The sequence below is a fragment of the Athene noctua genome, chromosome 12, assembly GCF_965140245.1.
Source record: "Athene noctua chromosome 12, bAthNoc1.hap1.1, whole genome shotgun sequence".
NCBI classification, from domain to species: Eukaryota; Metazoa; Chordata; class Aves; order Strigiformes; family Strigidae; genus Athene; species Athene noctua.
The window spans coordinates 23,241,920-23,258,111 of NC_134048.1; the positions used below are offsets into that span (position 1 = coordinate 23,241,920).

Sequence of the window (16,192 nt, forward strand, 5' to 3'; positions counted from 1 at the left end):
CCAACGGGGTGGTACCGTTTTGGGGAAGTCAACACGCCCCGTTTATGAGCAGTCTGAAGCTTCGCTAGCCAGCCTGATGCCCTAAGGGAAGAGCGTTTGTGTCCGGGATATTTGGTGGTTTGTGTTTCCTAACCCCCTCCTGCTGTCTACATCTGGCGGGGGATAGCGGCCACATGTGCGACTGCTGCAGCGAGGCGGGGAGAGGAGGAAACCATGGGAATTCTCTGCTGCTTTGGCTGTTGACCAATTAAATAACACGCAGAGCCTAATCTGCCACTTAACTCCTGGCAAAGTTACTTGATTGCATCATATTTTCTGGTTTTTGGAACTCCAGTTCGCTAAATAGCTCAGCCTGCGCGCCGTGGGCGCACAGCACAAGGGCTGCTGGCGGGTCCCGGGGAACGCGGGCCGTTTCGGGGCAGTGTCACGCAGAAAAGCGGGAGCCAGCTGCTGCCCAAACGCCGGCCGGGGTTTGCCAGCTGGGTTTGCAGGCAGAGGCCCTGCGTCCAGCCCCGGTGGGCTGTGCAGTGCAGCGAGTCCTCCTGCCCGGGGCCGCGGCTCTGCCCAGGCCCAGCGAGGCTCTCGCTGTCACCCCGGTTGCTCCACGCAAAGTGTCACTTGCAAACGTGGCAGCAGCGTGTGCTGGGGGTACCCGTGTCCCTCACCCCACTGCCAGTGCAGCGGCTCCGCTCCGCTTGCATGCCAAGGTTTATTTTTATGCATTTTGGGGCATATTCCTGTTTTCGCTCACTTGGGCTTTACCCGCAAGGCAGAGGGGATTTGTGGCTGACCCACCGTAGTGACGCGCTCGCTGGAGGGGCTGGTGGGTGCGTGTGCTGCCCCGTTCGGCCCCGGGATGCTCTGGGCGTTCACAGAATCACAGAATTACCTGGGATGTTCGATTGCCCGTATACTCTGGAGCAGCTCTAATATATATTTTACTTTTCAAGTATTACATTTTAGAATTAAGATTTTAATGAACCAAATATTTGCTGAATTACTGCTGAAATATTTTGCAGTGAGGAATTGTAAACAACAGCAACTGTAGCAAATTCACCAGTTTGTTGATTTAAACCTTCTGGGGAAAAGGATGAAATATGGATGATTTAGGAAGTTTGTGGATTAAAGAAGCCTGAATTTAACGGGTGCCAGCACCATCAGCTACCTTAGATTTTATTCTCAGTTTGATTTCAGTGTGTACTTTTGAACTGTTGAATTGCATGTGGTGCCTAAACATAGGCCTAAGCACTGAACCCAAGTAAATCCCATTTAAGTTTTTGACTGAGGAAAATATCATCATCCATGTGTTTAAACATGAAAGTACATCTGGGGAGATTAGTCAATTTTAAATGGAATATGCTTATAGTAATATCACAGAATCATCTAGGTTGGAAAGGGCCCTGGAGATCATCTGGTCCAACCGTTCTCCTAGCACAGTTCCCACCTACAGCAGATCCTTAAGCTCTAAATCGACCTGACTCTTGGACCCCTCCAGGGATGGGGACTCCCCCCCTGCCCTGGGCAGCCCATTCCAACGCCCAACAACCCCTTCTGGAAAGAAATGCTTCCTAATATCTAGTCTGAACTTTCCCTGGCGCAGCTTGAGGCCATTCCCTCTTGTCCTGTCGCTTTCTACTGGGCTAAAGAGACTCATCCCCAGCTCTCTGCGCTTCCTGGCAGGGAGTTGTAGAGGGTGATGAGGTCTCCCCTCAGCCTCCTCTTCTCCAGACTAAACAATCCCAGTTCCCCCAGCCGCTCCTCACAGGACACGTGTTCCAGGATTTTCCTGCCTCCCTGAGCAGGGACCTGTTTCCAGCCTCCCTCGTCTCTTAGTGCCCCTCCTTCTGCCTGATAGCAAGAGGGTGAGGGATTACCTGCCTCGATTGGAGCTTCCGTTAGCTCCCGTTGCTTCAGGGGTTCGAGGGTGTTACTCCACCAGTCAATTTCCCGTTCACACTCCCTAATACTTCTTAATCTCTCAGCCTCCTCTTTGGGTTCCGCCACCAGGCTGAGCAGGTCACCCAGCTGCTGGCAGCGCACGCGGGTGCTGCCCCTGCCGCCCTCCGGCAGGGCCGACAGGCTGGGGCACTCCCTGCAGCCCGAGACCTCAACCTCGGCATGTTTGCGTGGCAGCTCCGTCTGGGTCACCACGTTCTTTCTGGTGGTGGTTTTGATGCGAGTGGAGACTCGTGGAGGACCGTAAAGGGGCTAGCTTGGATAAGTTCAGGAACCCGGAGAGTGTCTGTGCCCTGCCTGCTCGCCCTGCCTGCACGAACCCCTTGTGGCGCTTTCCAGAAAGCAGAGAATTGCCTTTTATTGTCAAGTATGCAGCGACTTCTCATTTTTCTCGCTTCTAATGCGTGCTTTTCTGCACAGCTGTCAGGGAGGTGAGAACATGAGTCATTTTTAGCTGAAGAAAGAGCTGTGCCATCTGTTCAGCCCTGGACTGGGGTCTGAAGCTGAATTTGTTCTGCACGGACACGTTCCCATTAAACCCAGATGTCCTCTGGTGGCGAGGCCGAGCGCTCTCCATCAGTAGTAACTTCGTGTTTCCTCTTTAACCCCCCGGTGCTTGCAGGCAGACAGCCAGGTGGACCTGGTTCGGCAGCATTTCTACGAAGTCTCCCTCGAGTATGTCTCCAAGGTGCAAGAGGTCCAGGAGAGGAAGATGTTTGAGTTCGTGGAGCCTGTAAGTGAGCGCTTGAACCGCCTCAGCCTCCAAAAAACCGAGTGATTGCGTGGAGGAGTCGAGGCTTGGGGGAGTGAGGCTGCGGCGTGGGGCACCCCTATGGTGGGATGGCTGGGGGGGCTCCAGCCTCACCCCACCAGCCCTCCCTTGGAGGGAGATTTGGGGGGAGGAAGCACCTGTGTGAGCCCCGCTGCGTGGAGCTGCTGGCTCAGTGGCCACGCGTGTGATGGGAACATTTCATTTTTGATTGTGTGGACACCTCTGTCATGGTGGGTTGGACTGTGGGGGTCTGCTGGCAGTTAAAATAGGCTTGATTTAGGGGAAAAAAATAAATAGAACTGTAACATCCACAAGGGAGAAAATGTGGGAGTGACAGAAACAGGAAAAAAAAAAAGAGTTTTCTAAGGTCTACCTTTGCTCAGGTACTAAGTCTTTCAAAGCTCCTCTGGGAAGTGCCAAAGCTCCCTGGGTCCTTGCAAAGGCAATTCCTGCTGCGGCAGGAGCAGCTCGGCGTGGGGACGGGCAGTGTGCTGCCTGCTTGGCCCCGCTCTCCCTGCGCCGGGAGCTTGGGGGGCAACCGGGGGTCCTGGGGCGGGAGCTTGCCTTGGTTTTGAGGGAAGGAAGCGCAGACTCGGCTTTGGGGTCTGGTCAGAGGAGGTTTTGCAAGTGAAACGAGGAACAGGGCATCTTGGCAGGGATGGAGCTGGCCCCTCCACCCCTGGGGCATCCCAGGGACGCTTCCCCTCGGCAGCGGTTGCTCTGGACGTGGCTGTGGGTCTCTACTGACCGTCTTGATTCGTTTTACCCCAACGCAGCTGCTGGCCTTTCTGCAGGGGCTTTTCACCTTCTACCACCACGGCTACGAGCTTGCAAAGGACTTCAGCGATTTCAAGACAGAACTGACAATCAGCATCCAGAACGTAAGTGCCTGTCGCTGTGATTGTCCCGCCAGGCTAACTAACACTTCTGATAAAATTTAATCAAGATTTTATTATCCCTTTTTTGTGTGCCATCAAGCAAAGGCTTTGACTGTGTCATTGAAAGCAAATTCTTTTTTGTAAATAACGCTTCATCATATACACAGCCTGCTTGGCAGGTCGTTCCCTAGGACATACCAAACGCAGAGGCCCAGCATCCCCAGGCAATGCCCTGTGATTTTTAGTGAGGGTTTCAAACCATTTTCAGGTGTTTCAAAGTGCTGCTGGTTCTGGGAAGTGCAGCGCTTTTTGCTGTTGCAGTCTGGGGGCTGTGGAGCAGAAGCCCTTTGGCTGGCTGTGGCTGTGCGTGGTCAGTGCCCGCACCCTGGACAGATGTGCAGGGCTTTGGCCAAAAAATTGCAGCTTTGCCTTCCTCTCTTGTTATAAAATTACTCTTTTTTTCTCTCCCGTGGATGCAGGCAGGTCTAATTCTTTTGAAACAACTTTTTCACAAAACTCGTAATACAAACAACTTGCCAATTGTCTTAATATTTTTCTTTTAGCTTAAATCCAGGCCCAGGAAGAAAATCTGTCCTGTGGCTGAGAGTGGGCCTCCCTGGTCCCACTTCCCACAGGGGCTGTGGTGGCCCAGCTCTGGGGTCCCACCCCTGCAGGGTCCCTCCTTGCTGGGCCCACACACTGGAGAAGGCATTCCTGTTTTAATTTGCAGACAAGAAATCGTTTTGAAGGAACGAGGTCAGAGGTTGAGTCGTTGATGAAGAAAATGAAGGAGAACCCTCACGAGCACAAGAACATCAGCCCTTACACGATGGAGGGTTACCTCTACGTGCAGGAGAAACGTAAGTGTTGGGGTGGGGAACTGCCTGCCAGGGCAGTGGGGCGAGTGGGCAGCGGAGGAAGGTGGTTCGTCAGGGTGTGGGGCATGAAGGGTGACTCCGGAGGCTCCAAAATCTGTGGGAGAGAGGGATTGGCCCAGTGGGTGGGATATTAAGGTGGGAATGTGGGAGCCAGGTTCTCCCTGGGGGGGGAACATCACTGCCAGGTCCTGATAAAAGTCTTTCTTCTGAACAGAATGGGGGTAATAATGCTTAATCCTCTTGTAAAGTCCAACCAGAACCGTAGGTGCAGAAATCTGTCATGTTAAATGGTTGTTAAACACAACATGTTATTAATGGGAGGGCACTGGAACTGTACTGGTTCTGGGAATAAAACCAGCATTGGCTTTGTAGGTCACTTCGGGACTTCCTGGGTGAAGCATTACTGCACGTACCAGAGGGAATCGAAGCGGATCACGATGGTGCCGTTTGACCAGAAATCTGGAGGAAAAGGGGTGAGTGTGGACAGGCAGCAGGACTGTGTCCCGGGGGTGTGCTGGGGGGGCCACGGAGCTGCCGGCCACATGTTGTCCCAGTGCTCGAGGGGAACTGATTTTAGCAAGGTGACACAAAAACATATGAAGTGGGTCAGATTCATTCCAGGCTGAGCGGGTACCTCATGGGGAATTTTTTGGAAAAAAAAAAAAAAGACAGTCAAACTCCCAAAGCCTCACAGATCTTTGGAAACTGTCAGCTGTGCTGAGGGCAGAGCTGGTTTCCCAGGCAGATAGAGCCCCTTGGACATGGCTCCGTTTCGTGCTCCAGTTCCATATCCCAGGCTGGTGTCCGCACACAGCTATTTGTAAGGACAAAGTTGCAGCAGCTGCCTCTGGGCCAAGACTGGGCCTTTCTCCTCTTGCTTTTAGGTCTGTCCTTTAGTTATTTAATTCTGTTTGTGAAAGGAGAGACCTTTAAAAGCTGAAACATGTGCAGCTGCATCTTCGGTTCCTCTCTCGCTGTTCCTGGTGGTGCTGCTGCACCGTGCCCGGTGCGACTGGGGCTGTCTGGGGGCTGGGAGCAGAGCAGGGTTGTCCCTGCACACCCACCATGCGCTGGCCCCATCAGTGCCGGCTCCCCAGCCCCTCGTTCCTGCTCTGAGGCCTGCGGAGGAGAACCTGCTCATGATTTCACTCCTTCCCCAATGCCTATGACTTGGCCAGTGAAGTTTTTTGTTTGTGGCGGAGCCACGGGAGAGGCTGGAGCTGCCCTGGGCCCCGAGGGGCTGTGGAAGAGAGCGGCGGGAGCAGTAGATGTGGGATGTGGGGGGCCAGCGCACGCCATGTGCCCCACTGCTCCTGGGGCAGCTGTAGCTGGATCTGGCTTTGCTCCTCTATACAGCAGGAACAATGGACCCCCCCGGAATGTTCCTGGCTGGGACGGTTTGCAAACATTATCCCCTTGCGGGGGAGCGCTTCGGGTGGCTGGACAGGCTGCCGCACGGCTCCCTGCTGGCGAAGGCAGCCAGCCGTGGGGAGGACGGCTTTTAAAATTCATTTCCTCTTGCCTCGGAGCATCTTCATTATAACTCAGCATTAAAATATCCCAGCCCTGTAATCATCAGCGGCTGCGCTGTGTTTCATGCGGTCTCTTCCCATCTCACGCTGCCCCGGGGCGCGGGCGCTGCCGCCCGACCGCGAGCCCTTCTCGGGCCAGGCAGGAGCCCTCTCTGGGGGCTGGGCCCGCCACCGCGCCGCTGCGCCTGCTCGCCCGGGGGTCCCTTGGCTTGCCTGATCCTGCCTACGCTGGGGCAGCAACCTCTGGCCTGCAGGGTCTGATACCCGTGTCGGGGCGTGGAGCAGCCCAGGGGCTTGTGGCCGCGGTGCCGGGAACTCGGCGTCGGCCTGGAGCCAAGCGACGGGGGACGTCGGTGCTGCAGGAGGGGGCCCATCGCTGCGGTCACAGAGGGCACTGCACGTGGTGTCGGCCCCTGAACGTGTCTCGGGCTGTGGCTGCAGCCGGGTATTAGTGGGGTGGAAGCTGGGGCATTCCCTGAATGCCGGGCGGGGAGTCGGGCAGCCTGGGAGCAGCCTGGTGCCAGCAGCGGGGCAGGCTGGGCAGGACCAGGGGCACGCGGCCTCTGCTGAGCCCCGGAGGAAGCCCTGCAGGGAGCTCCCTCGGGTCTGTCTTCCCAGGTCTGTTCAGGGTCCTTTTCCTGGTCTTTTGTGGCAGCAGAGACATGAGGGTTACTGATGTGTTAGAAACCACAGAAACACCTGAGAATGGTTCTGCAGGAATTAGGGCTTCTCCCCCAAAAAGGTGACAGGAACAGTAGCCCAACTGAAGTGCCTCTATGCCAACGCACGCAGCATGGGCAACAAAGAGGTGGAGCTGGAAGCCACTGTGCAGCAGGAAACCTAGGACATGGTTGCCATCACGGAAACGTGGTGGGATGACTCGCGCAACTGGAGCGGTGCAAGGGGTGGCTGCAAACTCTTCAGAAGGGGCAGGCAAGGGAGGAGAGGCGGTGGGGAGCCCTGTATTGCAGGGAGCCTTTTGACTGTAGAGCTTAATGATGGTGCTGATAGGGTCGAGGGTTTATGGGCCATGGGGAAGGCCCACAAGGCAGATAGTGTGGTGGGAGTCTGCTACAGACCACCCAGCTGGGAGGAAGAGGCAGACAAAATACTCTAAGCAGCTGGGAGAAGTCTCCCAGTTGCTAGCCCTTGTTCTGGTGGGGACTGGAAGTTACCAGACATCAGCTGGAGATACAGGGCAGTGGAGAGGAACCAGTCCAGGACGTTCCTGGACTCAGGGGAAAAAAAAAAAGTTTATGACCTTTGGAAGAAGGGGCAGGCAACTCAGGAGGACTGCAAGGGTGTTGGGAGGTTATGCAGGGAGAAAATTAGAAGGGCCAAAGCTCAACTAGAACTTAATTTGTTTACTGCCATAAAAGACAGTAAAAAATGTTTCTATAAATATATTAGCAACAAAGGGAGGGCTAAGGAGAATCTCCATCCTTTATTGGATGTGTGGGGAAACAGTGACAGAGGATGAGGAAAAGGCTGAGGTACTTAATGCCTTCATCACCTCAGCCTCTAACAGTGACACCTGGAGTTCTCCGGGTACCCCTGAGCTGGAAGACAGGGACAGGGAAAATGGTCAGTGACCTGCTGCACCACTTGGACACACACAGGGCTATGGGCTGGAGGGGATCCACCCCAGGGTGCTGAGGGAGCTGGTGGAGGTGCTCACCAAGCCACTTGCCACCATTTATCAGCAGTCCTGGCTCACCAGGGAGTCCCAGGTGATGGGAGGTTAGCAAGTGTGACACCCATCTACAGGAAGGGCCAGAAGGAAGATCCGGGGAACTACAGGCCTGCCAGCCTGACCTCGGTGCCAGGGGAGGTCGTGGAGCAGCTCATCCTGAGTGCCAGGCACGTACAGGAGAACCAGGCGATCAGGCTTGGTCAGGATGGGTTTATGAACGACAGGTCCTGCTTGACTGACCTGATCTCCTTCTGTGACAGGGTGACCTGCTTAGGGCATGAGGGAAGGGCTGTGGATGTTGTCTGCCTAGACTTTAGTAAAGACTTTGCCACTGTTTCCTACAGCATTCTCCTGGAGAAACGGGCTGCTCAGGGCTTGGATGGGTGCACTCTTCTCTGGGACAAAAACTGCCTGGATGGTCGGGCCCAAAGAGTGAATGGAGTTAAATCCAGTTGGCACAAGTGGTGTTCCCCAGGGCTCAGTACTGGGCCAGTCTGTTCACTATCTTTATCAACAATTGGGACGAGGGGATCGAGGCACCCTCAGTAAGTTTGCAGATGACACCCAGCTGTGCAGGAGCGTTGATCTGTGGAGGGCAGAAAGGCTCTGCAGAGGGTCTGGCCAGGCCGGGTCGACGGGCCCAGGCCAATCACATGAGGTTCAACAAGGCTTAGGGCCGGGTCCTGCTCTTGGGTCACAACAACCCCACACAACGCCACAGGCTTGGGCAGAGCGGCTGGAAAACTGCCCAGAGGAAAAGGAAGAAAAGGACCTGGGGGGGGTCAGCAGCGGCTGAATGTGAGCTGCAGTGTGCCCAGGGGGCCAAGGAGGGCAACGGCATCCTGGCTTGTGTCAGCACTGGCGTGGCCAGCAGGGACAGGGACGGGATCTGAGCCCTGGGCTCGGCACTGGGGAGGCCGCCCCTCAGTGAGTGGGTTCAGTTTTGGGCCCCTCACCCCAAAAAGGCCATTGAATGACTCGAGCGTGGCCAGAGAAGGGCAACGGAGCTGGGGCAGGGTCTGGAGCACAGGTCTGCTGGGGAGCGGCTGGGGGAACTGGGGGGGTTCAGTCTGGAGCAGAGGAGGCTGAGGGGAGACCTCCTGGCCCTCTGCAACTCCCTGCCAGGAGGGTGGAGTGAGGGGGGGTCGGTCTCTTCTCCCAGGTAAAAAGTGATATGGGAAGAGGAAACAGCCTCAGGTTGTGCCAGGGGAGGTTTAGGTTGGCTGTTAGGAAAAGTCTCTTCCCCAGAAGGGCTGTCAAGCCCTGGAACAGGCTGCCCAGGGTCGTGGTGCAGTCACCAGCCCTGGGGGTGTTCAGAAGCCGTGCAGGTGTGGTGCTTGGGGACGTGGGTTAGTGGTGGCCTTGGCAGTGCTGGGTTAATGGTTGGACTCAGTGTCTTAAAGGTGTTTTCCAACCTTAACGATTCTGTGATTCTAAATATGTTTCCTGGAAAAACAGTGATGTCAGGGAACAGGGTGGTCAGCCAAGGTGCCACCAAGAACAGCACAGAGAGCACAGAAAAGCAGCCATCTCCAGGAACTCGTTCAGAATTAATTTTCTATTGAGTCATCTGTGGATTTTAAAAATTTCAGAAGGAGCAGTGTCTGTGCTGGCAGGGACTGAGCAGGGATTTTCTCCAGCAGAGGACAGCAGTGCACGCGGATCCTGCCGGATTGCTCGGCGTTTCCAAACCCAGTGCAGCTTGGATGGGAGAATGGCTTTGTCGTTGATTTGTTATCTAATAAAGATTTTAAGATATGTTTGCTCCTGTTAAGAGTTCTTGTGTGCAGAATACTGCCAGAAATGCAGCCTGGAGTGAAAATTGACAGCCAGGTCTGTGATGCGTTGTTCAGCAGTGGAAAATAAAACTGACTTTGCCCAGAAGTTGTGGTCCCACACTCTCTTCCTGCCTCAAGCCTGGGTTGCGAGATGCTTAATGCACAAATTTAATCGTGTGTGTTCTGACAGGAGGGCTCCTCATGAGAGATTTTGGACTAAACCTGTTTGTAAGGGTGAAAGACAAGTCCTCGTGTCAGATATATAAATGTATATTTTTAGCAGGCTGACGTTGCCATATCCCCTCAGGTTTGAAGATGTTTACTGAAAGTGCAGCGGGTGCTGGGTTCACACACACGGTTGGTTGATTATTCTCGGCCTTATCTGCGATTTTGTCTCTTCTCAGGGAGAAGACGAAGCTGTTACCCTCAAATCTTGCACGCGGCGGAAAACCGACTCCATCGAGAAGAGGTTTTGCTTTGATGTGGAAGCTGTGGATCGGTGAGCGCCGAGGGTTCTGCTGGCCGTGCGTAGGGAAGGGGTGCACTCATCGGTACTTGGCTTGTCTGGGAAGTTCTTGTGCAGTTTCTGTGTTTCCCTTCTCCTTTAGTCGTACCTCCGTGAATGGAAAGCATTAGTCCATGGAAACAGGCTTCTCCCTGGTGCTGCCAGCCAGGTGCTCTCAATTTATTCAGTTAGTGCTTCGGTTTACAAGGTGCCGAGTTTACTCAAGTCTCTCAAACTTTAATGGTGTTTTAGCACTTCTGCAGTCTCTGGCCACGTAAGGTAAATGGTTGCAAGGATGGAAAAGATGCTCTGTGGGTGTTTTGGCAGGGATATGCTGCCCCTTTCCAGCACTGGGTATGTGTTGGAATAACTTCAGCTGTTGTGCTGCAGAGTGGTTGTTACTGGTCTGCTGTGGCTGGGCGATAATGGCAGTCCAGCTTGCACCTCCAGGCCCCTCGCTTCTTCCTGAAGGTGTAAAATGCTTTCTGATGTGATTTATCACGCAGCAGCTGAAGCAGATGTGTGTGTGGATTCACTCCATAGCGCCGAGGAATGGGCCCCTGTTACCATATTAATGAGCATCAGGCATGGCTCACATATACACACAGGGGGACCAGGCTGGGGGTGCTGTTCACGTGGCATTAGTCGCTGCCCCATGTCTTCCTCGCCGCAGGACGTCTGTGTGGTTTACAAATGCTCACCCCAAAGTCACTGAAGGTCTGTGCCCTCCCAGCTGTGTGCCTGTTCGTGTTCCAGCTGTCCTCCCCTCCGCCGGCCGCTGTGGGAATGTCCAGGAGATCCGGGGAGAACCTGAGTTCACCCAAACCCAGGTTGCTGTAACGCTGGAATATCCCGCGGTGCCTTTCCCTGCCCAGCCTGTGCCTCGGCGCCAGCCCCTCGCGCTGCCAGCCCAGGGCCTGGAGGGCTCGGGGTGATGGAGCTCTGCCTCTCTTGGCGGAGGGATAAGATAACCCCGGGGCTGCCTCCTGCTCTCTGTAGCTGTGCTTTCCTCCAGAACGCTGCAGTATTTCTGCTGACATGGTTTATTGTTTTTTTGTTTTTTTTTTTTTCCTATGTCCTGAGGGTATTTTTTTAAAATGTGAAAAATCAAAATAAAACCGGGAGGAGGAGAAGCCAGCCACCACAATAGTTTTCTTCTTCAGCATGTTCAGAGGCAGCTGAACCTTCCCTTGATGTTTGGAGCCTGCTAGGCAAGGGATCAAGAGCTACTCCAGAAACATGCCTGCTAAATGTAAATAATGGCAGGGGAGCGGCAAAGGCGGGGAAACCTGAGAAATTGCTCATTTCGTGTACACGTTCCTGCTGCAAGAGACTGCCCGAGAGGGCGGCGAGAGCAGAAAACAGGAAATAAAAGGCTGGTTTTCCTCCCAACACACAGCAACTCTGCATGGCTTTGGTATCAGAATTTGTTACTAGTTGTCCAAAATACTGGTTATATCCAAAAGAGTTAAGCTAAGAGGAAGAGGAGCCAGCAGGTTTTGTCATGGCCAAAAAGGAGCGTGCTGTGCCCGGGACAGTCGTGCTGAGCAGCGGGGGTCTGGGCACCGTCGGCATTTCAGGGGACGCTGTCGGTGCCGGGGTGTGCTGGGCTCGCCGCCCCCCGCCCCGCTCTCGGGGCTCGGCCTGCCTGCCGAGGCGGCGTGTGTCGAGGAACTCTCTCCCTGCCAGCCCGGGATTATCGGCGTTGGCAGCGCGCGGATGCCGCCCTGCCGGAGCCTGGCGGCTTCGCTGCCGGGCCCCGGGGGTCCGCGGGTGCCGGGGGGTGCTGGGAGCAGCCCGGCGGCAGGAAGGGGACCCCTCCGGAGGCACCGCTCTCCATTTCGTGCTGGAGCAGATCATCCTTGGCTTGAGGACCCGAGCACTGGCAAAGCCTCCAGCCCCCACTCTCCCCCAGGCCTGCTGACCACAGATGACAGGCTGGCCCCGGCCGAGGGCTGCCTGCAGCAGCTCTGCCTCTGTTTTCACAGAACAGAGGAGGGTGATTTGCGTAGTGGGCTTTTTCTCTTGGGCTGGTTTTTTTGGTTGTTTTTCTTCTTTTTTTTTTTTTGTTTTGTGGTTTTGTTTTTTTTTTTTTAATTGTCTCTACTAATAGAGAAGTTAGAATCTTGATGTCTTGTTCTCCAGCCCCGCGCAGGAAGTCTGGATATGATTAAGGCAAAGATCCCCAAGATGCTTCTCTGTCTCACATATGTGTTTTGACTTACAGCAGTTCTCCCCTTTCTTTTCTGTTTGCAACTCCTAAATTCAAATAAAACTTGTAACCAACGTCCAGCAGGAAGAGTCAAGCATCTTGTCACCGATAGGGGCGTGCAGTCACCTGTCGTTAAGCCAGTCCAGGAGAGCACTGTGGTGCTGAGAAAACCCCGTGTGTTTGTGGTGTTCAGAGGGAAGGGTGAGTAGTGCCACCCGAGTGTGCTTCTCCTCAGGTCTGAAATCCCCCTTCAAAGGCCTAAGCAGGTGGATTAAGAGAGCAGGAAGATTTTTCTGCACACATCGCTTGCTTCCCGGGGACGGGTAGATTGGATTGTCCCTTCTGAAGGACGAGTGGAGCGAGAATACGCCGGGCTGCACGTCTGCCTGCCTCAGCCAGAGCAGGGGGCATTGCTTCCCGCTGTGGGTTTTGGCAGAGTTTGGTTTGTTGCCCCCACTCTGTATCTTTCCAGATACCCATCCCCTCGCTGGCCAGGTGGCTTTTCTGGGCTACCTGCAGCCAGCCCCCCGGCAGCGGCATCACGCCCGGGGAGAGGCGCAGAGGCTGCCGCTGCCTCCAGCAGTGCTGGATATGTGACACGTCACTGCCTCCCAGCATCTGTGTCCAAAACATCTCTCACTGTTACTCTTGAAGAACCCCGCAGAGGCACCTGCAAGCTGGCGTCCCGCCGGGGCTCGGAGGGGACAGGCAGCCCGTGCCCCGCTGCGGTGTTTCTCTGTCCCCGACAATGAGTTACGTGTCTGCGGCGATGCCACGGGGGCAACGTGAAGTCCACTTTCTCCCCAAGCTCTCCTAAAGCGTATTCCATCATTTTTGAAGCTCTCTGTGCACAGACTGGCTCAGTTCCTAGTTTGTTTTATTACGGCCTGACAGGTTGTGTCTGTCTTACTAACGGGTAGGGGGATGAAGCAGCGCCGGTGGGGCTCGGGGCCGAGGTTATCCCTCTGTCTCCTGCTGGAGCTGGCAGTATAAACCCTGTCGTAATTAGCGTTTGCTTCTGTATCAAATCCCGTGCTAACAGCCTCGCGCACAGCGAAGCACACATGAGGAAATTTCACTTCCTACTCGGGTATTTTTAACTCCCATCACCGTAACATTTACGTAGCTCTTCGAGCTCTGTCCGTGCTAACCCACGCAGCGCCGTGTGCTCACACCGAGGGCCCCCAGTCCCGCTCCCAGTTTGCCCAGCAGCCTCGGCTGGGCCCTCCCGCTCCCCGCCCGCCACGGGGCAACTCGCCTGGCGTTGGGGGAACTGCTGTGCCTGCCACGTGGGGCGCAGGCTGGGGGCTTTTTAAAGAACACCCAGAGAAGATGTTGCTCTTTAGGAGGGGGAAAAAATTGTTTTTTCTCCTGTAAAGATGATTCAGCGCTACCGAGCTGAAACTCTTGGGCCTAATCTTTTATTATATTACAACGCTGTTTCCTTTTCCTGTTGACTGATAAGGAGATGCTGAAGTTCGCTGAAGACTGAAAAGCTGTGGTACAGGTGTCTGTGAGAGGACTGAGAAACCCCGAACACTGCATTTGCAAATAGTTCTGATTTTCAGTGTGGGAAGTTAGGAGTATTTTATTGCTTTGTTACAGCATAATTAGCCCCAGAATGGTGTTCTAGTGTGTTCTAGTGTCTGGCTGAAATACATTCCCCATGTGATGGATGCTGTGTTTTACCGCCAGTGCTCTTTTTTTCTAACTAAACTTATTTGTAGTCTCTGTGCATTAAATCAGTTTTGTAAACAAGGTAAACAGGGATGACAGCCAGTGCCTTACAAACTGAGCCTTGGGAGGAGGAGTATCTCGTTTGGCTGATGACAAAGGCTTTGTAATTTAGGATAATGTAGGTCATTGCTCTAGGCCAGAAGCGAAGCGCTTCTAATACCATTTGGCTTTTATGGGAACAGGAGGTATTCAAAATGTGGGGGTTCGGGGGTTTTGGTCTCCTGGTCATTCATAAGGGCAGTAACCTCTGCAGGTGGGGTACGGCCTGTGTGCCCCAAGTCGGCTGGCACCGCGCTCGGGCGGCGCAAAGGTTGGCATCGGGGTGGGTGAGCTGCGAGGCGCCTGCCCCAGCATTTCCCTGCCCAGCTGGTTTTCAGTAGGAAGGTTCTTGGCCTTGCCTGGGGTCTGTGTTTTTCAGACCTGAGTATTTCTGTCCGAGTGGCAGCCTGGCTGCGGCGGGGCGCGCTCCCCGTGAGCACCCGTGGGGCCGGCGGCTCTCGCCGGTGCTTTGGACAGCACGTGCAATACAACTTGTACTTGTTCCTCTGCTGGTGTTGCCTTTCCAGTGACCTTTTGAAGCGATTCATGGGGTTTTCACCGGCGGGCTGACAGAGAACAGATGAAGCTCATTCCCCCCTCGGTGACCACAGAGACCCCCCCCGGCCCCTGCCCCTGTGGAGCGAGCTGGCGGTGGTTGTACCCACGGTGCTTTAAGCTTTGCATGGACAAGCGAGGCTTTTCTGAATTCAGGAACAAAGTCTCCCCCTTATTTACATCTTTTCTCATCTTTTGGGGCACGTCTGGCTGCTGGTGCGTGGGGCAGCGCCCCACGCCCATGGGGTGCCCTGGGGCGTGTGTGGGTGCACCGCTCTGCTCGGGTGGGGACTGCAGAGCGCTCCGCGTGCTCAGCGCTGCTCGGCCCTCGAGACCCTGGTATTGGTCCCCTCTTATGTTTTTTCATTCAGCAGTTTAGATCGTCTCAGTGTGATAAGCTGCTGCAGGAGTCGAAAGTTCTTATCTGTTTCTATTGCTTTCATTATTTGTTTGTTTTTCTGAAAGAAGGAAGAGCTATTGGACTTTCTCATTTTCTCTGCGTCACAGCTCCTTAAAACCAGGCTTGTTTTTCACAAAAGCTGAGATATTGAGAAAAATTCAAATTTCCTGTGTGGTCTCGTATGGAAAAAAAATCTCTTTAGTTTTTAGATTGTAGCATATTGAAAATATACTTTCTTGCAAAGTGTTTACCATGTTCTACTACCCACACCAATCAGTTCAGAAATGGATTCCTTCTGATTCCAAAATGTCCCTCTCCCCCCTTGCACCCCAGCAGAAGGTGAAGGGTTTTGGTGCCTGGGGGTTGAAATGCGTGGTGCAGCATCTAGTAACGAATCTGCGGGTCCTTTATCTGCTTTGCCACAACAGTTCCTGTTCGTGCATCTTCGCTGTCAGAGCCAGGAGGGTGTCCCACTGTCCCGCTGCCACAGGCTCCTCCTGTCCACGCCACATCCCGCTTGGGGAGGGCAGGGGAGCTACAGCGGCAAAATCTAGCTCTGGTGTTCAGGATCAGTTGTGTGTTGGGTGAGGGAACAAAGGCAGATATGTTCTGTTTATCTTTGGGGAAAGGAAGTCAGAGAAGGGCCTCCCCTGTCTCAGGCTCTACGCTGAATAATTGAGATATCCGTAATCTAATGGGCGCACTTTCGGAAACGTTGATCTTCAGGGCAGCGGGGTGAGGATGAGGCGGGGTGAGGATGAGGCGGGGTGAGGACGAGGCTGGCTGCAGGCAGCGAGCGGGGCACGGCTGTGCGCTGATAGCGTGAGGAGGACGCTGTTCCAGCACCAGCCTCCTACCTGACTGTTAAGCACATGGTACCCCATGGGCATCGTCCAAATAAATAATGAATGAGGCGTAATGTGTGGGGTGCATTTTAAATTTATCACAACCAGGAGGACGGTTCTGCTCAGGAAAGTGGTGCAATGGATGCCTTGGCAAATGAACGCTGTGGGAGGAAATGCAGAGCTATTTGCAATGTAAATAGGTCTTTAATTCAGTTTCACGGCCCCTCCCCTCATGCTGTTAAATAAGTTAGACTTTGAAGTGTAGCCCAAAGAGTTGTTATCTGCTCAAAGGCAGAACAAACATTTTCATGTTATCACCTTTTTGCGCTGTGCTTGAGGGAACCTGGCACACCAGATACCGGTATTGTCTCCCTAGGACCTTGTGCTTTGCTGGGCGGCCAGCGTGAACCAT

General features: G+C 54.2%; 1 protein-coding gene across 6 annotated transcripts in view; it reads left to right on the plus strand.

Annotated features, from left to right (window-relative positions):
* ARHGAP26 (Rho GTPase activating protein 26) overlaps positions 1-16,192 on the plus strand; it is a 146,493-nt gene that overhangs the window by 25,806 nt on the left and 104,495 nt on the right. For all 6 annotated transcript variants that reach the window (XM_074916427.1, XM_074916429.1, XM_074916430.1 and 3 more), the window contains 5 exons: positions 2,579-2,689; positions 3,505-3,609; positions 4,337-4,466; positions 4,857-4,957; positions 9,892-9,986. In XM_074916427.1, coding sequence (XP_074772528.1) covers positions 2,579-2,689; positions 3,505-3,609; positions 4,337-4,466; positions 4,857-4,957; positions 9,892-9,986 — 542 coding nt within the window. The remainder of the gene's footprint in view (positions 1-2,578; positions 2,690-3,504; positions 3,610-4,336; positions 4,467-4,856; positions 4,958-9,891; positions 9,987-16,192) is intronic.